Raw genomic sequence first — 21,042 nt, forward strand, 5'->3', positions numbered from 1 at the left:
CACCGGGGCCGTTATCTTGGAAGCATGTGTGTGAGTGTGTGAGTGTGTGTGTGTGCGCGCGCCTGAGTGCATCTGTGCCACTGATAAATACCCAAGCACCCCCCTTTACCTCCATCCCCTCCCAGGCTTTTTGCCCGTCTCCCAGACATAAATGATTAAGCACGTAATGTTAGCATTAGCCCAACGGCAGCGTCTGTACGGGCCGCTCACACACAGACCACATGCTGCTTCTTTAATCAGAGCACAAAACAGAGGCTGCCACACAGAGATAATCGGGAGCTCTGTCTGCCCCCTTTGGACGAGAGAGGAGAGGGGAGCAGCGATGGGGGCAGGGAACGGGCAGGAGGGCATGAAGAGGCAAAGGGGAGGTATGGCCAGGGGGCAACTGGGGGACAGTGGGTCAGAGAAGGGCAGAGAATAGGGCCAATGTGGGAGAGACACTTGGGCTCTAACCGTGCACATGGGAGGAAGAAATGGGACAAGGAGGTGTCTGGTGTCAGCGCCCAGGGGGATTGCGGGAAGAAGGGCAACAAGCTGGTGGGGGACAGTCAGTTGGGCTACGGTGAAGCCAGGGGGCCGGAGGAAGCAGGATAAAGAGATAAGCAGAGGGGTAAAGACAATAGTCTGGAGCAGACACTAGAGCCTAGATAAAAAAGGTGATTCTGTCTGACTGGTTATCTTGATAGACTCATATCACTCATATATGACTCACGCTGCTGCTGAGAGATCAATAACTCAACTCAATTAACTAAGTAGAGCATGTCATAAGGCTCCATTTAATGGTTTCAATTAGCGTGAGTAAATGATTTGCTGCATTTTTGTTTACATTTACTGCTGAAAAGACCCTCGACGGGGCACTGAATTATCTCTGTCTCAATTCATCTCTCCCACGCAGACACTTTGTCTTAAATAAGCTATCATAAGCAGTGAGCCACGCTCTGCAGACCAAACCGCTAAGTGGTCCTTTTATGCGTTTGCCGTTATGCACACAACAAATATTTCAGTCTATGCATTGCAAAACCTGAGGGCCTTTTGCCTGACCTCCAACGTGTGTTTGTTTGTATTTTGCAGCAAACTCCACATCTATCCATGCATGAGACATAGTTAGCAGGTTACATCATAAAGCCAGCTAACAGCTTTGCTTGAAGAACACACACCCAGGACTAGTCCTGATATTGGAAACCATAGAAGGGATTCTTGGAGGGGAGAGAGGCAGGGCTAGCATCTGCAGAACCGATTGCGATCCGAGCAGACAACTTTATGACGGTGTGTGTGTGTGTGTGTGTGTGTGTGTGTGTGTGTGTGTGTGTGTGTGTGTGTGTGTGTGTGTGTGTGTGTGTGTGTGTGTGTGTGTGTGTGTGTGTGTGTGTGTGTGTATTGAATTCTCTGTTAGTGTTCTGTGTGTTCACAGACCTGACATCCTGCCAAGGGTGTGCTCTCATTTCCCACTCTCTATCTGTCTCAACCCCCTTCTTTCCTCTTCTTCCTTTATCCTCTGATGTGGTGTTGTACCGTAATAGGAAACCAGTTTAAATACCACATGGTAATTATAACTTAAAATATATATTCCAGGTTTACTGCTGTTGGAACTAATGATCTAATGGGCCTTACCACAGTATATTAATATATTATGTAATACAATATCATTTGACAATTCCATGCAGCTGTTAAGCTGTTTGTTACTAATGCACAATGAGACACTGATCATTTCTTCTCTTTTACTCCCTCTCTGATAAAGGTCAGACAGTTTATATCGGTTGCTATTTCTGAGTATCTTGAGCTCATGTTTTGCAGAAATATAAAATAAATCAAGTACTGTACTTGAGTACAATGTTGAAGTACTTGTATTTCCATCTTATGCTAGTTCAATATTTTACTTCACTACAATAGAATGGGGCAAGAATAAGAACAGAATAAGCATATTTAGTGAGTTTAATTATGTTTAGTTACTGTTTTTGTTGCATTGTTGTGCCTAGAACAGATTGGTTTATCATGTTTGATAAATGTATAGTATGTTCAGTAGAGGGCGCTCCTTGCTTTTCTGTCCATAGTACTATAAAAACAGAGAGTGATAATCCTAGAGCTAGCTGGGGAGTCACATGGTTTTCGTACAGTGTCGGAATCAAGTGAAAAACATTTTAAGCAACATCCCTTCAGGGCCCCTGTGCAAATCTCCCTTCCAAATATCTTTGCATTTTGTTTGGTTCTTGTACATTTGCACTATCCCATTTTTCACCATGACAGTGCATGTAAGTTTTGAACATGTTTGGCAATAAATCACTATTTGTTCAACTTAACAATGTAGTCAAGTGGATCACTGGAATTACATCGGTACGACTTGCGTAGGCTGTGAATAGCAGCTAGTTCATTCTGCAGTATCGTTGCAATGAAATCAATCCAGCCAATGTCAGACTGGAGATGAAAATCCACTCCCACAGATTTCCCTGGGGGAGGAGGATTCGCTAACCAATCACTGGAGATCAACTTATCTGCCTGAATCCAACGTAATTTTAAGTGGATACTGGTAGTCATGCCAAAAGACTGTTTCATTGTTTTAAAAGGGAAACGTTGCAGATTTTCAACCAGCATTGTGTCATTGCAGTGTGGGCAATCTCTCCAGATAAACAGTGTGTCCCTCCATGTTGCCAACACACCAGGAGCTCACCATAGGCTTGACTTTTTCCATCTGCATGGACCGCCCATGTTGTTATGACAGAGCTGGTTGGGGATCAGCAAAGTTTCCCTTTAGTGGAGCGGGGCAGAGTAAGAACTAAGTGCAATAAAGGGGGATATTGAGAAGACACGCCATTCATGTAAACACGGTTCGACACTGGCGTAAGCCCCGCCCCTGACACTGATTGGATTGATTACTTTTTCAATGGAGAAAGCACCGTTTCATGTCACAACGGCAGATGAATCCGTCAACTTGCTGTAGTAGGCAGATTGAAGGTCTAGATGCGAGGATTTAAACCTTAAGTAAATTGTCGAAATGCTTTTCTCACCAGTTTTTTCGAATGATATTAACGCCTCCGAGATCCGTAAGCACTGACCTTTGACATGGAAATACACCAACCACATTGAGCGCAACACAAGGTAGCCAAAGTGTGTACAAACTGGAGATAAATAGTTTAAATAGACTTAGCCCAGTGAAAAGTATGTCATGGTTGACTCCCGCGGAGTGCTGCTGGAGGGACTTGAAAATGATACTACATATCAAGGCCTCCCGTTTTATGCCGCCACATTTCCTTCCAAGACTCTTTCCAAGAGGGCTATCTTAAGTAGTAGTAGAAGTACTTCTTTAAAATGTTGAGCGGAGCTTGAAGTGATTAGATGGAGATTATTAAACATGCCATTTAGATGCTGTGATTTGTAAAACTCAACCCAAAAAGAGAAGCACATTGGCAGTTGTGATGATCTAAATACATTTGAGGAGTTGGATCACATTACCACTTACGAGATTACATCTTCAAGTGTCATTTTAAACCTAATATTTTATTACCATTTATAGTTTCTGGGTGATCGTTGTAATAGATTTAAACAAAAAAATATTACTCTAATTGGTTCTTCTTATTTTGGTCTGTTTCTGTTTCTGTTTGGTATACGGGTCAAGACGAAAGAGAGATTGACAAAACACTACTTTGTCTGATGAGCATGGTGTATCACTGAGGTTGAGGAGGGAGGAGGCTAGAAGCCCTGCAGGAGCTGCTGAGTCATCATGCTGGCAAAGAGGGAGACAAGAGGTGGAATCTGTGTCTGAGCTGGCAGGCTGGCACAGTTACCATGGCACAAATAGCCCAGGCACTGAGAAAACTGCAGCAAACTGCGGGGCGGTGAGGGAAGAAACAGGCAAAGACTAGGGCAATGCGGCGCCTGCTGTTTCGTGTCCCTATCCCCGTCCCCAACTCAGACCCAGACAGCCAAAGTGCCAGCATGCCTTCAGGGACACACAGATGGTTCATTCCTAGGTGGATGTGGGTGTAACACAGACCTGAGGGCGCAAGCCGTCCTCTTTGCAGCAGCCCACATTCATATTCACACTACAGCTCGGCAAATCCACACATTCACCTCAGTCTAAAAACATTTTCTGCCTACGGTCAGATACAGCACTTGGGATGATTAAAAGTTAAAAGAATACGCAACCTTAACTTTTAAGTAGGCTATGAGGGTATACACTCACACTGGATACAGCTGTCCTTATGTATAGAATTAGAAAATAATATTTAAATGAATGCAGACTAATGACTTTGGTGATTTAAAAGAGACAAAAAGTATCAAGGTGACCATCCAACCAAAACTGCATTCCTAAAGTCATGGCCCGCCTCACAATGTGCCATGACTTATCAAGCACGTATTAAGCACATTGGTAATGGTGAACCACTTTAGGACAGATTTGATGGGGCTTGTCATCTTGTGTAAGGGTGGAGTGTAGTTGGCTTTAGGCTCCTGCAAACGGTGTCATTACAGCGATTTCCTAGGTTCATGCATGTCACACTGTGCAAGATAAGTCTAATAAGATCTTGGTCATATAAATTTGTGTCAGGCTGTACAATATCAAATTTGAGTATGTGGTGAATGCCTAAAGAAATGTAGGGCTATAGAAAAAAAGGAAACAAAGACATTTCATCTTTCTTTCTATTTCAAGTCAAATCATTTGCATGCACTGCTCTTGAGCTTTGAAAAAGCAGCAAAACAACAAACAAGACCTGCCCTTACTTTCTCTCTGTCACTCGCTACAGTACATTCAAGAACAGATGAAAACAGACAGACTGTGAAGTTACTTTCAGAGTAACCACTGTTCCCAAATAGCTAGCTGTTAGCAAATGATGCATATACTTTAGTGATGCTAAGGGACGAGACTATGCCATGGCAGATTGCTGAGTATTGCTCAGAAAATAGTATTTTAAGTGTGTCAAAAGTCAAACTTAAAGAACGGATAGACAACAAGATGGCAGTTTCCGGAAACTATTGATTGCATGAACAGCAAATATGTTGCTTGATAATGTGAAATATTCTCTGACAAAATAACATGTGAGCAGCGAATTGAAAGGATGAATCAACAATCTAGAATCTAGCCATGAGATCACTGCTTACATGTTAATTCATTACAGCATTCTTCTGGTTCAGCAGGGCTTTAATCTGCCTGCTAGTAGAGCACAGGGATGTCTCAATATGAGATTTTGATACAACTATTATTGCAAACCATGCAAATTGGATATCCATCTTCTAAAACAACTCCATGGTCATTTTGTAGATATTGAAAATGCAAATCGGCGCGCACACTCTTCTTATGTGACTTGTGAGATTAATTTTCAGAGGGCAACAACGCAGGAATCATAGTTATCGTGGGTTCTGCAATTCTTACGGTCATGAAACCGTGACAAGTATATGTATGTGACACAACCAAATATTTTTAATTCTATTTTATATTCTATCTTTAGAATAAAAAACAGCATGTTGCTTGTTTATCTGCAAATACACAAAGAGGTTACAAATAATTCATCTTAAAACCTTGAAACAATTTAAAAACCGTGACGTTAACCGCAGTTTTATACTGGCAGCAGTATTGAAATTGAGCTCAATGCAGTGCTTTGACCTTGTCTGGTGTGACTGTGAAACACAGTCAGACCCCTTCTTGATATCCTGTGTCATCCAGTGAGGCTGTTTGAGAAAGCCGTATGGTTCTGCCGAATACAAAGCAAACCTTTGGAAGCACACCTCGCCAGGCAAGGGGCTGATCAAATGCGGGGGAAGGAGGAGGGACTTCTGTGCACTGGAAGAGCTTTTGCAATCTATTGTGGCCCATCAGGTTGAGCCAGGCTCCAGGGCCCTACAGTATCTCAGCAGCTGCCTCATTTCACAGTGGGAAGAATGTAATCAAATGCAAATGCCCCCCTGCGTATTTTCAGTTCTCAGTAGATTCATTGTAGTGGGCAACCGCATAGCAGGTTTTTGCTCCTTAGATACAGTGTAACCGAGGGTGTGTCACACATATACACACACACAGTATATTCAGCTTAGATCATATGTAATCAGAGACAATAGTTGACTTCTTCCTGCTGTGGGCTAACCCTACCTTCTACCTCTGCACTCGCTCTGACAGCCCCCATCACAAAACAGACACGCATTTTTACACTTCTGTTGTCAGTTCATGACAAACTAAAGCTTAATTTGATAAGACATAGAACCCCAGGGCAATAGTTGCGGGAGAGACAAAGGACAACTGATGACAGATACAAAGACCTAATATTCTGGGAGAGTCTACCATGCAGACAACAGTTATTCAAGTTCTGCAGACAGAACATCAAATGTCTACACAGTAATTGTCGGTTTTTGGGTTCCACCAGGTTTTATTATGGCTTTGTGTTGCGAGACGTCTTGTGAGACACAACTTGGAAGATTTCACAGCATTGTGAAGACACTGTTAACAAGTCTTCTACGCAATGGTCACCATAGCAATTAGGCATTCATTTTCACACAGTCATCAAAACATCTGAAAGAGCCAATTCAAATACCATCTTTACAGCCCTCAGCTATGTTTGCCAACAGAGGAATGCACAAACACTCTCCCTTCCAAACGACCATCTAACAAAGTTCACTGCCCTGGGGCAATACTACTCTAAAAGGATACCTTGATTTGTATCTCGGTGCACCCTTTAACCACATGTTACTTCTTGTGAAACAAATAAATCAGGCACACTGACCAAAGAGCTGTGTGTACAGCCAGTCAAAGCTCAGGGAATATTTAGTCTTGATTGATTCTGCGCCCTGCCTGGCAGTGACTTAGCTCCGGGAGTCAGAGAGCTAACATGATACCCTCGCTGTGTGACCCACTAACATCAACCAAGCCATTCACCACCCTGATGATAATCACTCAGCAAACAGCTTGCGACAAAACAATGAATGTGCATACAGCACGATGCTCCGTAGCCATTACATCCTGCTGCCGATGGCGGCTATATGGCCGGGAGTTTCCTGGCCTTCCGGAGAGAAAAGACTTCTAAAGAAAAAGACCAGTTGTAAAGTGTTTCTGAGCTTTAATGATAAAGTCGGAAATGGGAGATAAAGTTGTGTTTTTGCATGTAGTGCTGGGTGATGAGGCAATATGAACGTTTATAAATTTTCAGTGGAACTGAATCGTAATGTTATGATAATATGGCTTTAATAAGCTAATTCTGAACAACATGACATTTGTCTAATGTGGTCCGACAGGGTCAAATATCACAATATTTTTGACGACCTCAATACACGATATTGTAGGATGGACTATTGGTAATAGTGGTGAACACTTTTGTCATCTTACACTATCCAAAATCTAAGACGATATCTAGTCTCATATCATATCGATGTAATATCGATATATTGCAGCTCTATTTTCAAGTGATTTCGTTAGAGCGAACCGATTTGTTGATCAAATCACTCACAGAAATTTTATAATCGTTATGTCAAAATAGCACCATCATATTGTGCTATTGATTTCAGCCATACTGTCCAGCCCTTCTTGCTTGTCAAAACCACAGACTGTATATAAAGATGGACCGTGTGACAGCTCTGCAGAAAGTTAAGCCAAAGCATCTCAACCACCCCCCCAAAGTTGGTTTCTGTCAGTTTAGCTAGTGATGATTGCGCTGATGTGTTTGATTTTAATTAGTTAAGATGCTATAAAAGTGGGGTGAAATATCATGATTTATAGTGGGCGGAAGTGGGATGTGTTGTCCATCTATACAATTTATGGGCAAAACCAATGAATGACTGAAACAAGACAAATGTCCCTTCGGCTCAAGCACGGGGAATGGACAGGATTTATTCAAGCAAACCCCATCAATGACGGCTGAAGCACTGCCATCATGACAGAACTACTTCAGTTTATGACCCCATGACCTAAGAGATGAAACACAGATTATCCTCAAATTGTAGACAAAGTGCCCACACGAAATAAGAGCCCATGTCTGTGACTGGAGAGAATGAGATCAGCGATAGAGGCAGCAACTGAAACAAAGCCATAACTTTCCCAACTAACAGCTGAGCGATAAGACAAGAGCACTGAAGCAAGTGAGGGGCTCATAAAATGTGTATTGCAGACCGTCTCCAGTGCAGTCTGGGGTTAGTGTGGAGAGAGGAGAGGGCCACAAACACTGCAGATCTATGTGTGTGTGTGTGTGTGTTGTGCGCGCATCTGTGCAGACAGTAGTGTCTTGTCTCCGTTCTCTGTCTCCACTGGTCTACTCCTCATCCACGTTTGAACATGGAATAAGGGAAATCAATAAATCCGTGCAGTGAAGAGGAGAGCAGGGTCCTCAACAGCAAACAGGAACAAGACTAAAATCTGGCACATACGCAGGCAGTCTTTTTTCTTTTCCCCTCTAACTTCCTGTGTCATGCTGAGACTGCAGTGCCTGCAAGACCCAGACAGCTCTTCTCATCTTGATATGTTTGGGCTACACAAGGCTGATGATTATTAAAGGGCTCAAGATTTTTTTTATACTAAAAATAACACTGCAGACAGATGTCCCCTTTCTAAAAAAGCTGGACACGAGCATAGAGCAAAAGGCAAATTCAACCCACATGCTGTGCTCCTCTGCAGCCTGCCGCCTCATCTGATGCCAGGTTTGTTGCTAGTCAAACTTTCTATTAAGTCAGCATACACACACACACACACACCCATACACAAACACACGGCCAAAGCTGAAGAAAGATAAAGATAGTCAAAGTTAAATTCAAAACCTGCCCCCTTTCTATACTTTTGCCACCGCCTTCCACCCGCATTCACACACACACTTTCATACACCATCTCTCTCTCGGTCACACACACACACACACACACACACACACACACACACACACACATACAGTATCCCCTCCCATCTCCTCTCTCCCGCTCTCCCCTAACCACCTACAAAGAAGAGCCTCAGACTCTTGCTCAGACTTGAAGCAGTCTATCTTGGTCTCATAACTGCAGTTCTCTTGTTAATGACAGACTGTGTAACCTGATTCCACACACACAGACACAGACACACACATTAACCCCCCCCGACACTCTCAGCGTTTTTTGGGAGCTAGCGCTTCCCTTTCCCTCCACATGCATATTGTTCCAAGCCAAAGAGCCAGCTGCTTCTGACAGCCAAATTACTGTGCACAGGGAAATGATTGCTATCAGAGGCCTATCCCCCCTACCCCAACAACCCCCCACCCATACTCGTCTATGCTTTCTAAAATGCTCAGACATCTGTGGGCAAATGATACACTTTATGTCCATCAGAAAGAACCACCACAGCACTGCATTGACGTAGAGGCCAAGATATATGCAGCCAAAGAATTCAGAAGTCAAAGTGTGGAAATAATAACTTGGATGAGGCCTGTGTAGAATAGGCAAAAGATGAATATTGCTATCATAAGCCTAATGGACCTTTAAGACCAAACACTGTGTTCGGCACACCTCTACCCTGCTGCAAGAGCTTGCCGATGAGATTACAGAGTGCAGAGTTGCTGTGAAAAAAAACATCATTCATCCCCGCCCCAAGTACTTCTCCAATAGGGATTTATTTTCAACATGTTTTACATTTTCTTGATGAATTACTTACGAGTGCTCAATCGACAGAACAATTCTCAGTAACTATTCTGACAACTAATGAAATCCATTTTAAAAGACATGTTCAGTTGTGAATATTTGCCTCTTTTCTTTGTGTTATGTTACAGTAATCTGAATATCTTTGGGTGTTGGACCATTAGACACAACAAGTCGAAGACATCACCTTGGGCTCTGGGAAATTATGGTTGGGAAAATGTAGACATTTAGTCCTTACATTTCAGCACAAAGGCCTCTGAAACAAATACAAGTAAAACTAGAATAGCATTCCGAGAGCACAGGCGAGGCTAATAGTGCATTCACATGCTCCTTGGATGGTCCCATTTCCAGAGTAGGAAAGTCTTTCTTCTGACTTCGGTGTGTGTATGAGGTCATAGTGTGGAAACAACATGGATGCTACAAAGAAAATGCGGCGTATTTAAGAGAGGAGTCTTGCAGGCTACATGGCACGCCCACTTCACTACACAACACGTCCCCTGGATAAAGGTTCTTATTTGAACCCAAAGCATGATGTTTTTCTAAACCTAAACCGAACCAAGCTGTGGCCGTTTTGAGGGCATGTCATGAAGAAGGGGTGACCTGTAGAACTATGCACCCGCAGATGAACATACTTGGTATTTTATTCCTAGGAGCGTTTTAAACGACACACTTAAAGCTGTTGACAGTATTTGGGTGATAACGTAGAGCAAAGGAAACGGCTCATGTGAGTAATGAAATATGATAAGAAAGTCATTTTTTTGCCACTACATGAATGCAGCACAAATCAAACTATCTCGCAATTGTGACGCTCCAAAATCTTCTCTCACAAAGTTTCAATTTTCAATTCAGGCTCATAGGCTTTCCTGCAATCCTGCTGGCTGACAAACAAACCAACAAACAACCGTGACCTCCTTGGCTGGGGTAAAAATCATTCAAATTTCCAAGACACCCCAAACCAGTCCTATTGTGGGGGATGCATTGTTAGTCCCTGAGAGACAGATAAACTCCAACTGGTTGAGGAATAAGTTACCACAGATAGACAGTTTGAAACAATGGCATTGGCCTAAGGCCAAACAATAACATTGTTGAAGACCAAGAGACAGAAGGAGCACAGGATTAATCACAATGGCAGGGTGAGCGACCACAATCAGGCTGGTGCCTGTTACCTCAGCTGAACAGAACAGGATCCCTCAGACCCCTTGGAGTTGAATCATATCTCAGCCTCAGACTGCATGCCGTCTTTTATCAGACCACTATCAGCCAGACTCCACGACGCAAGCCACTGAGAACAGCAGGCACCCACAAGGAGGCCTGTCGTCAGTGACTGGTCATCTATGGGGTTACATTCTCCAGATCGTCAGCCAACCACACAAACACACAGCCACTCAGCACAACAAATAACCTCAACTGGGACTCCTCTATCCAAGTCTGAGGGAAAATTCACCAACAACAATTACTGTATTACAACTTCTGGTTGGGGTCATAAGCATTCAACTTCATTTTTGAGTAGCAAATAACCATATCCTCCTATCTACCATGCCAGACACTATCACTGCATATGTTGGGCTGTCAGAGTATCATGCATACAAATGGATGTGTGGTCAACTAAATGGTTTAGGCATGTCACCTTAAATGCATTTGGCAATTTATGGAGCTTGGCCAGGACACGTTCAGTCTCACAGGCTACAGAGAAAATGCACAATCAAGTGCTCCCCAGACACTTGGGCAACGAGTGAAGAAAGACCCGATTGGTATGTGGGAATGTCATTTCGTGAGGATCTAACACAATGAGTGGATTCTGAGGAAGAACACTTCAGTGTGAGACATTCCCATTCACACATCTTTTAATCTGCACAATTATCTCTCAGTGTTTTACAGCCAGCATTAACACCTTTGTAATGAAGTTTGCACCCTCCTCATCAGCAGGTCTACTGGCGTTACATTTAATTGCCCTGAAATCTTATCACTCGGCATCTCCTGTTTGGTCTGATCGTTTATTAGAAGGGAATTACATGACAACAAATACTTTTAGAAGAACTTTCTGGTAGATATTTTAGAGGTTTCTTCATTGCATTGGAGAGCCATACAGTGTGTCCTCCAGTGTTTTGGGCTCTTCTCCCCCCTCTCCAGGACTGCGATTGTGATGTTAAAGTGCTCAGCATGGGATGATGAGACACACGATCAAGCAGGAACGACCCTCCCAAAGAGTGATTGCATGACAAAAACTCTTAACAAAGTCACAAGTAGTTGCCAACTTGATTTGATAATGCCATTGAAATTACAAGTCGCAATGAGTAGACAACGAGACGTTTATCTTGTTCGTCTTTTGGCCCGAGGATCATCACTATTAATCAACAAATAACCCAAAAAACATCTCTCTGGCGCGGTAGATTGTGCTGCGTAAAGGCTGAATCATATTTATATTAAATGCAGGTAGCCTACTGTTATTTCCCACGCTTCCTGATGAAAAGGGGTAAATGAAACATGTGTGGTCGCAATAACAAGACAGGCCAAGATTTTACCCAGAAAAGAACAGAGATTTCTTGAGAGAAGGAGAGCACGACACAAAACCCTTTACTGCAAAATCAGCAAACTTCTCCACGTCTAGCCGTATTACAGTACACACTGTAATGTTACAATTACATTTGAGGTGCGTCATCATGATTAAACTTACCTTGCGGGTTATTTTTCCAAAGTGCTCTATGAAGGCTCGGTGACTGGCGTAGGTCGAACTAGTCTGCCATCTCCCGAGAATTCACCGACAATACCCGGTTTGTTTTCCAAAGTCTGAAAAAGCAGAGCCTACATGACGCCAACGGTATCGTCCATCGCGCGCTCGGTGGGGAGGAAAAAAGTGACAAATGACTGCGATATTCAGGAGAGAGATAGAGAAGAATACATGTTGTAAACGTTGCCCCCTTCAAACAAGAGCACTGTCTACAGGGTCCAATCCACGGAGGCAGAAAAACAGTATTGGAGGAGGAAGTTACCTTGCAACAACTCACTGTAATTAACCAGCGTTAAACCAGATGATAAATACGGGCACTTCCGGCCAAGGTTTCAAAATAAAACAAAGGAGCCCTTCGTCTTCCTGTTACGTTATTCCCCGGGGTCGACGGAGAGTTCCTATCATTTCCATATAATAATTCATAGTAAAAGTAGAAAAACGTATTTGTAGAAGATACTCAAGTAAAAGGTCTGGTTTTAAGTTTCAAGAAAAAAAAACAGAAGTGTAAGTAGCCCTGCATTTACTATGACACTGTATTTGTAGTCGAGTTTTATTTTCCATTTTTCAACATAGTAGATAGCAGACAATCAGCTCACACCCAAACCACTCACATGCAATAATAATAAACAAAAATAAACAGCAGTGCATAATACGATAATATGTAATACCATACAAGGAGAAGGGGGTGCAAGGTCCACACCCATACACGCCATACAAAGCAGGTCAATATTTTAAAAAAGCAAAACATACAGTAAATTAATCCAGCCAGAGACATGCTGGCAGTGTCCCAGTGGTCCTCCGGTCCCTTATCAAAGCAAAGCAGGCTGGTTTATGACCGCATTTGTACCTAACTTGAGTAACGCTATTTCCATTTTCTATAATACTTCCAATCAATTTTCCACACATAAATATTGTATTCTGTACTCTGCTGCATGTATCTGAAATATGTAGTTACTAGTTAGTTGAATATATATATATATATATATATATATATATATATATATATATATATATATATATATATATATATATATAAAGAGAGAGAGAAAGAAATATGACCTCATAAAAATAACATTCACTGGGGCAGCTTTTCTGCTTTGACCTCTATTAATTTCAATACTTTATGTAGCCTACATTTGGCTTATAATTAACATTTTCAAAGCAGGACTTTTACATTAAATAGAGCGTTTGTTTTTATTATAAAGTGTACCTCCTATGTTTAATGGACACTTGGACACTTGCACAATTTGCATATATTATAATATTATTTTAGCAGCACTAATTCCTTAATTTGTAAGCTTTATTTTAATGTTTTAGTTGGTGGAGGTGGAGCTATACTTTTAACTATTTTATAAACTATTAGGAGAGGGGTCCCTGGGCAAAAATGAGCTGGTGGGCAACATGTTAGAACAAAATAGCAAAGGTGTTGGAATTAGATTTGAACACCAGGACCTTCAGTTTTAGGCGAGGTAGTATAGGCCTAAAGCAGGATCACCTATGATTACCCTTATAATGACAGCTGATATTATGCTTTAGTAGTGAATATTTAAAACTAAATTTCAACTGAATCAGGGTAAACCAAGTAACAGAGTTTGAGTAAAGGCAGCTCAATGTTGTACCTAAAGATAGGCTTATTTCACTATGTCATATTGGATCAACTGTAGGTTTATCAGCGGGCATCGTGTTTGTATAGTGTAGATTAAACTATAGTAAACCTCCAATGAAATATTCAAAACGCTAGAGTTGTCGTGTTATTCATGTTCTGATTAACCACCTTTCTCCAGGTATACACTGTGCTTTTACGCTGAAGCAAAAATGTACATTTCCTGTTACAGACTCTCTCTGGCTAGCTTGACGTGCGCGGTCAGTGGCTATTTAGTTTGCTCTGCGCATGTTCCCGACTCAGCATTCAGGGAGTGAGGGGTTAGAACTTTTGGGCACATCCTTTCAGGCAATAACAAATATCATTATGGATTTAAAAAAACAAACAAAACATGGCCGGTAAGAAAAAAGCATGTACGAATACACTTCAGAATGTGTTTACTAAGATAGAGCCTATCATGTATTTGTAAAATACTTGTATAAAGAGTTTCTTTTTTAATTTTCTTTCCTTTACAGCAGGGGTCTTCAACGTTTAGGCCAAGGACCCTTAGCTAAAGGAGAGACAGACACTCCTACAAATACTGCATCAAATTGAGTTGCATATTAAACTGGGCCTAACAGCTAGTGTGTCCGTAAGTCTATACACACAACTTTCTATGGTGCATACAATACTAAGATATCACAATGATCATTATTAACATTTCCATATCTGTATACATTATATGTTAAACATACATTTGGAAGACACGTTGAATCCTTCCGCTCGATTGGATCTGTGCACTGCTACCTTGCCTATGAGCCAGAAAGCCTATTATCAAGGTTGTTTACATGTATGTATTTATTTGTCTTTGTTAATAATACACTGCATACATTCATTTCGGAAACAAAAACGTTGGAAAGATTATCAAACATTTTGGTGGACCCCCTGCAGAAACTCTGAGGACCCCTATTGAAGATATCTGTTTTACAAACTTTATCTGACTTTATTGCTCATAAAAATCTCAGGTTGAAATAATATACTCAGTTGAACAGTTATGTTAAACAAAAACAAAAAGCAGCCAAGAAATTTTAAATAAATAAATATTATATATAAATATAAATATTTTAAAATATTTTAAAACTAACTAACTCACAGGGACGTCGAGTAAAGAAAGAAACTGTACAAATTATTTGTTCTATACTGCACACACACACACACACACACACACACACACACACACACACACACACACACACACACACACACACACACACACAAACACACACTGAGCAGCAGCTGTACTCCAGGCTGTACCTTAAAAACCGTCTCCGTGGCAACGCGGTCACAAGTTCCAAACAACAGTCAGTGCTCCGTAGTCTACACCGCAGTTTTTTTTCTCTAACATTTACTTCAAAAATGTATTCAGAGTAAGTAAAAGAAAACTGTATTTATATCAGAACTGTAACTGTTGTGTGTTTTAAACTTTTTTTTTATCCTATAGACTAGCTAATTAGTAAGTGCCATCACTTACAACGTGAAAAATGAACTACCGTCTATTAGCATTAGCTGGCTAGCACTAACGTTAAAGTAGCTAACGTTAGTTTGTTACGTTCACGTTCGCTCGTACCATCGTCGAAGAGGTTAACAGTGTGCCGGTTTTTTGTCTCCATTTCTACTAGAACTCTCTCAGTTCTCATGAGTAACGAGCTTCCATCAACAAAAGCTGGCAAGTACAACTGTATACTGACTTAACTTAGTTTCGTGACCTCATGTTGTACTGTAATTTATCGTCAGAGATCTTCAACAGTCTTTAAAGGAGATATCTTCAACAGGGGGTCCTCAGAGTTTCTGCATGGTTCCGCCAAATTGTTTGATAATATCTCCATCTTTTCTTCAAAAACATGTCTTAAAATATACATAAACATGAATACAGCCTATTATTAGCAAAGATAAATTTGTGAAAGGTAGCCATGCACAGATACCATTGAGCTAAAGGACCCAATGTGCCTTCCAAATGTATGTTTAACATGAACATGTGATGTATACATAAATATTTAATAATGATCAATGTCTTAGTATTATATGCACCATGAAAAGCTGTGTGTATAGGCTTTAGGCCGTCTAATTTAATACGCAACACAATTTAATACAGTGTTTGTAGAGGGTCCCCGCTTCGTCTCTCTGTCAGCTAATGGGTCTTGGCCTAAAAAACTTTGAAGACCCCTGATTTAGCTTCAGCTATCGTCAGCAGGGCCCTTTTCTGCTGACACTGCCTGGTGCAGAGGATAGTGTATTTCATAGTGGAGTTCATGCAGCAATGAATATAAATCATTTCTATTCCTTTCTCATCACTTCATTGTGTGTGTGTGTGTGTGTGTGTGTGTGTGTGTGTGTGTGTGTGTGTGTGTGTGTGTGTGTGTGTGTGTGTGTGTGTGTGTGTGTGTGTGTGTGTGTGTGTGTGTGTGTGTGTGTGTGTGTGTGTGTGTGTGTGTGTGTGTGTGTGTGTGTGTGTGTGTGTGTGTGAAACCAGTGTTCCAAGGAATAGATGGCCAGATTTCCCAAATCCCAGGTCTGTCCCCAACTGTCAGAACTCTTCCTGATGAGAGGGCCCGAGGGCGGCGGGCCGCAGTCCTAGAGAGTGATTCTGACTATGTCAAGCTTGCAAAACAAGGAGGGCATAAGGGTAGAGCCATCCTGTTGTCTTATATTTATTTTTGTACAAATGCATTAACCCTATGGTTGGTTAATGCATTTTGCCTACATTTATTTTTTACCCTTTTTTTTCAACAGGACTTTTGTGGCATGAGGAACCAATTACTTCTCAACCTGATGCATATAAACCTCCAGAGTCAGAAGGCGACGGCAAACCAAGGTACATGTTCCATTGGTCTTACTACCATCATGCAATGTGGCTTTCAGTCAATTTATATTAGAAATACTCCCACCTCCATTGCTAACACAACTACTTGCTTCTCATACTATACTACCACTGCCAGTACTGCTACAGTACAGATATACTACTTTAAAATAGAATGAAAAATATAAACAGTTAGAATCAGTTATGATAATGGCTGATTTCGTCTGTTATTTTTCTTTATAAATTCCAGCTGTCATCAAGTGAAGGATGCATTTCATACCCCTAATTGTCTTTTTATCCAACAGTCTAATTTACAGTGAAGAGAAGAAAAACCCTGGAGCTTTTCAACCGAGAGAGCCCCCCTTTGGGACTGACAATATGTCAGCCTGGGAGAGGGATGATAGAAGAAGCAATGGTAAAGAGAAGGTAAACAAAGAAATGTCAAAGTGATTTAGAAAGTAATTTAGCCACAGGAGCCACCACAATAACAATGTATTCTATCTATTGTGTTATTTTATTCTGTTATGATCCAATTTTATGAGAAAGCTGAAAATTGTTAGTGATGCTGTAGTGTTACACACTTTGTTTAGTAGTTATGCGATCAGGCGGACCTACTTTGTGGATCAGGTAATTGTTCCTCAATGGTTTATAGTCAAAATGATGCATTACTGCCAAACTGAAGGGAGCAATGGGGGGCTAAATGTCTTAGCCAAATTTACGTTCACAAAATAACCACAATGCACTGTGACTTTGCTTTGTTTTCTGCAGAATAACAATGTTCATTACAGCCCGATGGAGAAATTACAGTCATTCAATCAATATCATGAGGCCAGCAAATTCAAGAGAATGTAAGTGGTCACATGTGGTCACAAGATGGCGCTGTTGTTCTGTATTATATTCAGTACAAGTGGCTGGTGTCTCAGAGAACTTCACAAAATAAAATAGATTCATTATATGCCAGTGATCTAATTATGTCAGACCATATCTGTGGAAATAATAGCTAACAACTCTTAAAGGACTACCTTTTTTTACTTGCTGTAATAGTTCCTCCTGTTCACATTGGCCATTAAGAACTCCCTTTGCTTTAAATGTAGGGGGGCAAAATCAGGTTTGTGCATGAATGTATTCAAACTTTTGCATGCGACTTAAGCCAATTAAGACAATCAAGTTGACATTCTCCAAAGTTACAGCCTTAATAGTACAAAAGTACTTCTTTTTGTGACTATCCTTCCCCACCAGCTTAACAGGGAAACACTTGCAGGTAAACACAAAGAGGGAGTTTTGTACTAATAAGCCTGATATTATATGCACTTGACAAACATCTGAATGTATTTTTGCATGGAAGGATTCAATGAACATAATGAACATATGGATAGTGACTATTGTTTAAAATTGTGAACCTGTCCTTTAAGTGTTGTTTACAAGGATGGCTGCAAGCTATTTTAAAACTTTAAAGGTTGTATTTGCCAAATTGTTTGGCTTTTAAATCAATGTAATTACGTAGTTATTCGCATCACAACCCATAAAATGTATGGCTGATTTTAAATTTTGCGTATCTAAGAGGATATTGTCAATAAATTCTACAGGATATGTCCTCCATGTTGTGATGACTAAGCATAAATGCTCATGGGTAGGGAGCACACAAAGGTCAAAGGAAACAGCACACAAATCTGAGACAGATCAGGACATTCACCTGTTTGCTTTGGGTCATTGCTTGTCAGTGATCAGTGTTCTTTGTTACTGTTGGGAAAAGTCAGTTTCTTGTCAAAACCCCAAAATAACCCCAAACAGTAAAGACTGTTGTCATCATGCATGTAGGGTTTTGATAGCAGACGTCAACAATTCCACAAAGGATTCACTGCAAGAAAAAGTTCACCAAATCCTACAATCATATAAAAGTAGCCCGTTGTTTTCGTCATTGCAGTGCAGCGATCAGTTTTGGGGTAAAATATTGACTTTAAGAGTCCAAAGAACAGAAAGTCTAGCAAGAGTGACTGACTGAGTGAAAATAATTTTTCCACATCCTTTTTCTTTAATTCGAGAAACATAAGAAGGCTAAATCTGAGATTAAACTACTTGTTTAGATGGATAATTTTGCAGTGTTGGTGGTTTGGTATAAGATGATGAGAAAACTGACAATTCATTTACGTATATAGCACCTTTTCTACCCAAAGGCTTCCCAGTGTGCTTCACAGATTACACAGGTAAAATCACAAAAAAACAAATGATGAACAATTAAACACTACAGTAACTGTAAAACATGAAGAACAACAGAACAAACAAAAAACACAAATAACAAATACATTTGATTTAAAAGAAAAAATATTAAAAGCAAAGGTAAATAGGTAGATATTTAGCTTTGATTTGAACATAGGCAGCATTGTCTCAAGTCACAGGCAATGTCATCCACATTTGAGCATCATAGAAACTAAAAGCAGCATCACCACGTTTAGTTTCGACTCTGGGAACAACAAACAAAAAAAAAACAGTTGTTAACTCTGTTTGAGAGTACCTTTGTAATGAGTAGCCAGAGTTTATCTCGGTATACAATGTTTAAAGGGTAGGGTCCATATTTTATGTTTAAACTGTCTGCTTCGGTCCCTCATCTTAATTTAATAGGCACTTTGTAGGGATGACAAAACACTTCATAACAGTGTATTTGTAAAAACAAAAGCACTATCTGGTTTCAATTTCCATGAAAAGGCTTTTCCAAAAATTGCATTTATTTCACATTTGAACTTTATGTCTTTGCTGTTCTCTCAGAGTATTTGACAAGAATCCAGCCCCTGTCGACATGTCTAAGTTGTTGAGCTTCGGTTATGCAGAAGACGACAAACCAGCAGCTCACACTGACTTGTCAAGTAAGTAGCGCAGCTTTTCTGATGGTTTGAGTTACAGTCTTCAAGGTCACCATTAATCCTTTATTTTTTGTTTTTTTCATCACACTGACAAAACTCACCTCGACCTAATATAATTCACCCTCCTGTTATCTTTGGGGTCAATTTGACCCCATTCAATGTTTAAAATCTCTAAATAAACACTTGACATCATGTATTTTGCCTAATTTAATGAGGACAACTGGGAGAACCTAAAATTGGCATGATTATACTTTTTCATTGTCCTGTATACATACTTGTCACGTCAGTGTTCTTTTGGGTCAATATAATAATTTGGATGATTTAATCATCATCATTATTATTATTAGTATTATTGTTACTATTTTACAATAAAAATATTTAGAAATATTTGAAATTCTTTGTTTTTCCTGAGGTCAAATTGACCCTGTACATAAAACATGCCACTGTCCTTGATACAGTTACTTTTTACTTTTATTCCAAATGTTATAAATAACACAAAATAGTACTTACAAATAATATACTTACTTTAACACACACAAACAAATATCCCTGAATCGGTAAGATATTTTATTTTTTTCTGTATATTTCCTAAGTCACGTTATAGATATTCTGGATGTATAAGAAGATGTCTGGGGTGCTGTGTTTAATTTAAAATGCTATTTAGGTAGTCATCAAATACACATACAGTAGAGTAAACTCTGTAAAACTTGAGTAAGAACTTTGATTATGATCATTTTTTGTGGATGTTTAAATTGCTGAGGTCAAATTGACCCGAAGAATAAATAGTGTTTGTAAAATTTGAGGGTAACAGGAGGGTCAAATAAAGCCAAAGGTGTGAAACTTTAATATTTTAGCCATTAAGAGTTTATTTTGACAGCATAATGTCAATACTATAAGTGAATTATATGAAGGTGCTCATATATAATTCTATGTGAACAGATTAGAAGACTGCCAGTGCCGTGGGAAAAGGATGTAGCCAACAACTTAAATGCTTCCAATGGGAAAAGTTGCCATCCTCTCCTCTCCTTGTTCATTTCTTTAGCCCTTCATACTGAGCCACATCAAATGTTATACGTAGTTAAAATTGTTCTGTCAAGTCAGATGTATTCCTCAAGTATGAAAGTGCTTCATTGAATTAAAGCTATGCCCTTTTATTTATTGTGCCTGTGAATGGTGCCTCATTAACTACATTCCTTAAGTAAAGCCAGTAACTCTTATGTTAAGTTTTTTTTTTTTTTGCTGTGTCTGTAACTCTGTAAAAGGCAGCTTTAAGGAATAGACGTTTGATTGTTCAAATAAAATAAAAGTTATTCAAAATGTTTCACATTCTTGAATCCTGAAAATTGCTTTTGCCTATATACCCAAATTGTATTTGCTCCCACAGGTTGAAATTTGAATGTTAATGATGTTGCCCAATTTTCTGGGACACAAAAGTGTACTATTGCTATCAAAGCC

General features: G+C 40.2%; 2 protein-coding genes across 2 annotated transcripts in view; one reads left to right on the forward strand and one right to left on the reverse strand.

The window, feature by feature from the left end:
• Positions 1 to 12,511, reverse strand: part of LOC310952697 (activin receptor type-1-like) — a 26,478-nt gene extending 13,967 nt beyond the window's left edge. The window contains exon 1 of the mRNA XM_083921374.1: positions 12,237 to 12,511. The gene's annotated coding sequence lies outside the window, so the exon portion shown is untranslated. The remainder of the gene's footprint in view (positions 1 to 12,236) is intronic.
• LOC310952421 (uncharacterized protein) lies at positions 427 to 20,645 on the forward strand (the record flags this gene model as incomplete). Its single annotated transcript, XM_083921033.1, has 6 exons — positions 427 to 562; positions 16,663 to 16,744; positions 17,035 to 17,155; positions 17,498 to 17,577; positions 19,493 to 19,590; positions 20,527 to 20,645. The coding sequence occupies 6 exons, from the start codon at positions 427 to 429 to the stop codon at positions 20,529 to 20,531; spliced, it is 522 nt and encodes a 173-aa protein (XP_083777159.1). The 3' UTR covers positions 20,532 to 20,645.
• Positions 20,646 to 21,042: the final 397 nt, after the last annotated feature.

This window comes from Echiichthys vipera (genome assembly GCF_963691815.1).
Source record: "Echiichthys vipera genome assembly, chromosome: 10".
Lineage (NCBI taxonomy): Eukaryota > Metazoa > Chordata > Actinopteri > Perciformes > Trachinidae > Echiichthys > Echiichthys vipera.